Source organism: Larimichthys crocea, chromosome XIII (assembly GCF_000972845.2).
Source record: "Larimichthys crocea isolate SSNF chromosome XIII, L_crocea_2.0, whole genome shotgun sequence".
Lineage (NCBI taxonomy): Eukaryota > Metazoa > Chordata > Actinopteri > Sciaenidae > Larimichthys > Larimichthys crocea.
The window spans coordinates 15,331,515-15,337,756 of record NC_040023.1 but is presented as its reverse complement, the minus strand read 5'-3'; the positions used below and the strand labels follow the sequence as shown (position 1 = coordinate 15,337,756).

General features: G+C 40.6%; 1 protein-coding gene across 1 annotated transcript; it reads left to right on the top strand.

The window, feature by feature from the left end:
* Window positions 1-280: 280 nt before the first annotated feature.
* On the top strand, window positions 281-4,101 carry rpl18 (ribosomal protein L18). The gene is made up of 7 exons (XM_027287429.1): window positions 281-407; window positions 1,044-1,130; window positions 1,251-1,358; window positions 2,115-2,213; window positions 2,338-2,461; window positions 3,284-3,353; window positions 3,970-4,101. The coding sequence occupies exons 1-7, from the start codon at window positions 306-308 to the stop codon at window positions 4,043-4,045; spliced, it is 666 nt and encodes a 221-aa protein (XP_027143230.1). The 5' UTR covers window positions 281-305; the 3' UTR covers window positions 4,046-4,101.
* The last annotated feature ends 2,141 nt before the right edge of the window (window positions 4,102-6,242 follow it).

The window sequence follows — 6,242 nt, the reverse complement described above, 5'->3', positions numbered from 1 at the left end:
TGTATATGTGTATATGTATATGTATGTATATATGTCTATGTATATATGTGTATATGTATATGTATGTATATATGTCTATGTATATATGTGTATATGTATATGTATGTATATATGTCTATGTGTATATGTGTATATGTATATGTATGTATATATGTCTATGTGTATATGTATGTCTATGTGTATATGTGTATATGTATATGTATGTATATATGTATATATGTATATGTATGTATATATGTCTATGGTTGCCGTCTCTTCCACTGGGGGCAGCATCCTGAATGGTCCGTTGTTGTGACGTTCACCGGATGTTCCCGCTCAGTAGCCAATCAGAGCTCCGAGATTTGAGCGCACTGTTTATCGCGAGAGCTCGGCTCTTCCTTTTCCCTTTTCGCTCTGAGTCCAAGATGGTAGGTGCAGCTGGAGAAAATTTAAACTACGATACCCTGACTATCCACGGTCATCCTCTGAATTAAAGCATTTCATGTGTTTAATGACTGCTAATATGAGCCGTAAACATCACTTATGTTAAAGTCCTGCAATGATTTCGTGTTATTTGACCACAGAAGTCTGTACTAGCTTACCCTCTTTGACGCCGGACCAGTGCCGCTTCACACCGTGAGGTGGATCAGAAACACGCGTTGAATGAGGCTCAGGAGGCGGAATATTATGTTTAAACTATAACTTATATTTCCTTAAAGTTATTGTATTGTTAAACGTGAAACTCAGCCAGGTTTAAAACTGTTGTTTGCTGTGTGTGTCACGTTAGCAGTTAGCTGTGGAGTGTCAACGTGTGAACCGGCCTGTGCTGTAGAAACATGTTGACTCCACTGCAGGGACCAAACTGTCTGATTACTGATATTAAACCAGCTCATAGCTCAGTGCTGTGTTAATCGTGGTTTGGTAGTATGAAATGTAAGATGAACTGTGGACCCTGCATGTAGAAGATGCTTGGGTTACACTCAGAGGAGATGTGTTACTGTTTTTGTTAACTATCTGTCACTTGTGTATGTATTATATTAATGTGCTGCTGTTTACCTTTCAAGGGAGTTGACATCAGGCACAACAAGGACCGCAAGGTACACAGGAAGGAGCCAAAGAGCCAGGATATCTACCTGAGGCTCCTGGTTAAGGTATGTATTCTCTCAATTTTGAGTGTTTCTGTCCTCTGACTTGATTAATTTATAAATCTTCATCACTAAGCAGTCTCATCGTTCATAATGTTTCTAACCGTCCCTGATATGTTCTCACAGTTGTACAGGTTCCTGGCCCGCCGCTCAAATGCTCCCTTCAACAAGGTCGTCCTGAGGAGGCTGTTCATGAGCAGAACCAACAGGCCCCCCATCTCCGTCTCCCGTCTGGTAAGTCTTAATTACCTCCCCTCCCACCACTAATAAATCCTTGTTTTGATCTTTCTGAACATGTTTACAGTTTGAGCCAGATGTATCGTCTACTTTAATAGATTTACTATATAGAATTACTATAATAGCATAAGTTATTGGCATCAGTTAGTGACTGACAGATTGTGACCGATCCGCATTAATTAGTTTCTTTCAGTCATGATGGGCTGATAACTTGCTGCTTTGTGGTGCCACAGCATCCCTGGCCTCATGTGACCTTACATGAAAATGATCTAATGAGTTTTGTAGAGTGAGATATACAGAGTTTTAAATCTGGGGAGATCACCACAATCAGATAGTGTTTTAGATTTTGACAGTCAAAGTTGAAGTTGTTTTCATGGAGCCTGTTGTGCTTTCCATTAGCCCTGAATTTCATGATGTATCTGCATTGGTTTAACAAATATAGACGAGCCTTTCTTAGTGTTTATTCTCATGTGGCTTCATTTAGTAGTTACTGTCTCAACTGTGACATTTGAAGTGTAAAAAATTTAGATGGGAAGAGAAGTAAGGAAATGTGATTGTAGGCCTCATGTTATCCTTGTGTAATTCAGATACCTGCATCGTATTGCCCATTTACCAGCAGTCTTATTAAAACTGTACCAGGGAAGATAAAGTCCTTATGTTGATGGTGTGGCTCCTGTTGTCACTTCTTCAAATCTGATTTTCTGGCTTTTTTTTTATTTTTTATTTTTTTTTTATGACTTCTATTACACACAGATCCGTAAGATGAAGATGGCTGGCCGCGAGAACAAAACCGCTGTTGTTGTGGGAACAGTGACTGATGATGTCAGGATTCAGGATATCCCCAAGCTCAAGGTAACCTCTCCTCCTTTTTGAACATGGAAGAATTCACTAAGTAATCCACCAAGCATCTTCTCTCAGCGCTGATGTTTGTGGCAGTCCGTGAGGTGGTCCTCATCTTCCGTCTGTTGTCCCACAGATCTGCGCTCTGAGAGTGACCGACGGTGCCCGCCGCAGGATCCTGAAGGCAGGCGGTCAGGTGATGACCTTTGACCAGCTGGCTTTGGCTTCCCCCAAAGGACAGGGCACAGTGCTGCTGTCAGGTAACCAAACATGTAGATTTATATTATAATGTGATGTAGGTCGTCATTCTACTTGTGCTAAGGTACCTCGACTGTCAAACACATACCAGCACTAATTTCATGTGTTGTCCTGTGGCACAGTCAGGTGAGCATAACTGGTATACTCATAGTACTTCTAGTAACTTAAAATAGGTGTCTGTAAAGGTGAGACGATAAATTGAGAACTGCCTTCAGTCCACATACTTATTGGCATGTTTTAGTTGCTTTAAGGAGGCCTAAAACACTGCTGCCACTCAGTACTGTACTCCAGGCCAATGCTCTCTAGTGTGGCTGAGTACAATAAATGTATGTACTTCAGTTAAAGTGGCCTCTTGTAATGACATGCATAAGAATCCTACTTTGAGTTTTTTGGTCTGATTGTTGACTGCAATTCTTTAACCAGATATAACCTTGTGGACTTTGTTGTCAGGCTGCAGAGAGCCAAATATCTCAATGGTTAACACTTCACATGACGGGCTTCTTTTTAAACTCAAATAAGACCAGTTAAAAAACTACCAGCTATACGTGCTTACGTGAGTTTTCCGGAAGTAATAATTTAGTGGTAGTTTTTGGTAAATCCTGATATTGAGCATGAGAACAAGACTGGCATGGTGCTGTCAGACTCTGAGTCGTCGTATTGTCAACGATCAATACAGTGGTTAATTTATTTTCTGTGCTGTACCATCTGCACCCTCCAAATACAAAGATAGGATACAAGATGAAGATTTAAAGTGTCACAAGTTTTAAGGAAAATCAGTAAATATATAACATTTGTTAACTGCTTTTAATCTGTTTGTTCTCCAGGACCCCGTAAAGGCAGAGAGGTGTACAGGCACTTCGGAAAAGCCCCTGGAACTCCTCACAGCCACACCAAGTACGTGTACAGATGATGTTTGAAGTTGTATTCTTGTACCGCCGGTATTTCAATCCACCTGATACCAGGCTGCCAAATTTGCTCGAATATAAGACAATGGTTTTTGATCTGGGAATTACCCTGGAGAAGTGGGGTCGTCTTAGCACTAGACTACTTACTGTAGTCAACACCGACCTATTGTGCGTCGCCTGTTGCCAGGATGTTCTCTTGAATTGTGGCGGCTCACCAAAACACACTTTTGTTTTACATTCAAAGTAGTTTTCTCGTAAAACAAAAGTGCCGTCTTACACGTTTACGTTGTGGTTTGCGGGAGGTTGGGAAATGATGAGTCTTCTCACAGCAGACATTTAGATTTGTCTTAGGAAAAGCACAGGTGAGCCAGCGATAGATAGATAGATAGATAGATAGATAGATATATAGATAGATAGATAACTTGACAATCATGATTACAAAAGATGAAAAATTGGTACTCTAGTGATGACCAGTTTTAGTGCTGCGTTTCTTGTGGTCATTTGTACGGCAGCATTGGCGTAAAGAACATTAAAGTCTATATATTTAGATGTGTTGATGTTTTGTGGCGTCATTTTATACTAAATAAATCTTTCTCTCCTTCCAGGCCCTACATCCGCTCCAAGGGCAGGAAGTTCGAGAGGGCTCGTGGTCGCAGAGCCAGCCGTGCATACAAGAACTAGTCTCTTTGTTTTCCATGCAAAACTGATCCAAATAAAAGATCGACTGTACAAAATGAGTTGTCTTTTGTGTTTTTTCTTGGGGCAGCTTACTCACCCTGTATGTCCTGTTTGTTGACCCTTTTTATTTCCATTTACAGTCATCATCGGTGTTTGGGCTTTAACATTTGTCTGTCGTCACGAATCTTTTGATCACCATTGATATGAGTTGGCCAGGAGGGGAGGAGGGGAAAAAAGTGAGTTGTCAGGAAGTGGTGGTCTGTCAATGATTGGAGAATGTCGGTGGGTGTTGCAATGTTTTCCTTATCGCCATTGGATTTCCTCTCCGCCGCTCAAAGCTGCTGCTGCTGCGTCTCCGGGCACTTCCTGCACCGAGCCACAGTTTTCAAGGGAAAGCGTCGTGAGACAGAGACAGAGGGAGACACAATGAGGTACTGTGCTTATTTATTTTTTTAGCTTTTTATACATTTTATTTAACTGAGCTCTTATTGATCTAAAGCTGGTGAACATATCACTCTTGAAAGTTTAGCATTTTCACGTCACATCATAACGCCTGGCAGCTAACCATGTACTGTGTATATGTGCGCTAACTTTAAAAAAAATCAGCCAATAAACTGGACCTTTTTAAGGTCAAACTGGAGCTTTTCAGTGCACACATTATGATGGCTGGAGATTATTTTAAGTAAATACACTTACAAAGTTGGCTTGAACTTGGGCTACATGTTTGAGTAGCGGACTGCTAGCCCGACTGCTAACTGACTGACTGTGTGTTGCTTTACAGTAGCTACTGTATCCATAACATGAGCTAGCGTTTTGCTATCGCCTTTATTTACCATTAATCATCGTCCTGTTTGTGTAACTTTTAAACGTTTTATCGCTTTTTCTATTTTTTTAAATTCACGTTTATGAATATTGCGTATCAGTTTGTAACTATAGCGACCGCACAGCCAGAGTTAACGGCTAAGTCAGCTGGCTAACCGCCGTCAAACAGGTTTTTACTTCACATCTTCAGGTGTTACACAAGATTTAATAAACGCCGTGTCCTTTTACTGTGGGATTTATCTTTGTGTTTAAGTGTATAAACTGGCTGAAACTTGCCCCCCTAAAAAAAAAAAAAATCCCCCCAAAGTCACTCAACAGCAGCTTCATTGTGTTGAAGACAAAATTAGCCCGGTGATATTATTTCTGGGTGTCCCCGCCCTGAGTTTCAAGGACGTAAGGTGCAACAATGGGCATCAGTGAGGTCCGTCCTTTCTTTCTTTCTTTCTTTCTTTCTGTGTGTGTGTTTTATCTAGACAGGACATCAGCCTTGTATTGATTGTGTCTGCACCACCGCTTGCATAATGCCTGTTATAAAACTTGAAAGACAAATGTGACCGGTTTATTAATTTAATCAGCTGCTATAGTGTTGTAATTTTACCCTGAGCACTAAAGTTTGATCAAGTGACTTTGTGTCTTAACATTTTTGTAACCTGTCATCTATATATTTTATTTTATATGCATAAAAAAAATAATTTTCCAAGCCCCAAACTTGTTTAAATGTCTCTCATTATGAATCCTTTTCATGTCCTGTCTTACTTCCCGCTTAATTAAGACTGTACAATGCTAATGCCTGTTGCAAACCCTCTATAATCCTGCACCATTTAGGTCAGCAATTTGCAAAAATCTCAGCCCCAGATTCAAATTGTGAAAGAAGAAAAATCCGGTAACATGAATAACCAGACAGATGCGGTCAGCCTCGCGCAACCTTTCATCCAAAATATTTTTGGCGTCTCAGCAATGCCGACGAGGATGTGTGACTGTTAGTCATTATGCGCGTAGACGCACCTCAGGTCAAAGGGTACGATGGATCTTGTGTTGCTTCACCCTGTAATCGTAATCTCTTCCTTTTAACGCGATAGTACGTGTTCTACTCCTAATTGTGATGCATAAATATTCACCTTTGCACGGTGAGATCACAGGTGAATCAGAGGAACATGTTTTTACCCATGTACTCTAAAAGATATCTCCGTTTAGATGTACATACTTTCAAGTTTTGTAACTGACCGTTGTTGTCTTCCTGTCCTCATTTATTCAGGAACAGAGACCTTTGGGAGGGAACGTGAGGCTTGACTCAAAGATATTACCATGACATAAACTAAGGACCTGCCTGGAACTGTCTCCGTGTTTGTCTTTTGTTTTGTTTCTGTTTTTTTTTTTT

Excerpts from the sequence above, each read along its gene's own strand:
- rpl18 (XM_027287429.1), top strand. The coding sequence starts at position 306 with ATGTTCCCGCTCAGTAGCCAATCAGAGCTCCGAGATTTGAGCGCACTG. Across the intron at positions 2,214-2,337 it reads AGGATATCCCCAAGCTCAAG|ATCTGCGCTCTGAGAGTGAC; the intron begins GTAACCTCTCCT and ends GTTGTCCCACAG. Across the intron at positions 3,354-3,969 it reads ACTCCTCACAGCCACACCAA|GCCCTACATCCGCTCCAAGG; the intron begins GTACGTGTACAG and ends CTCTCCTTCCAG.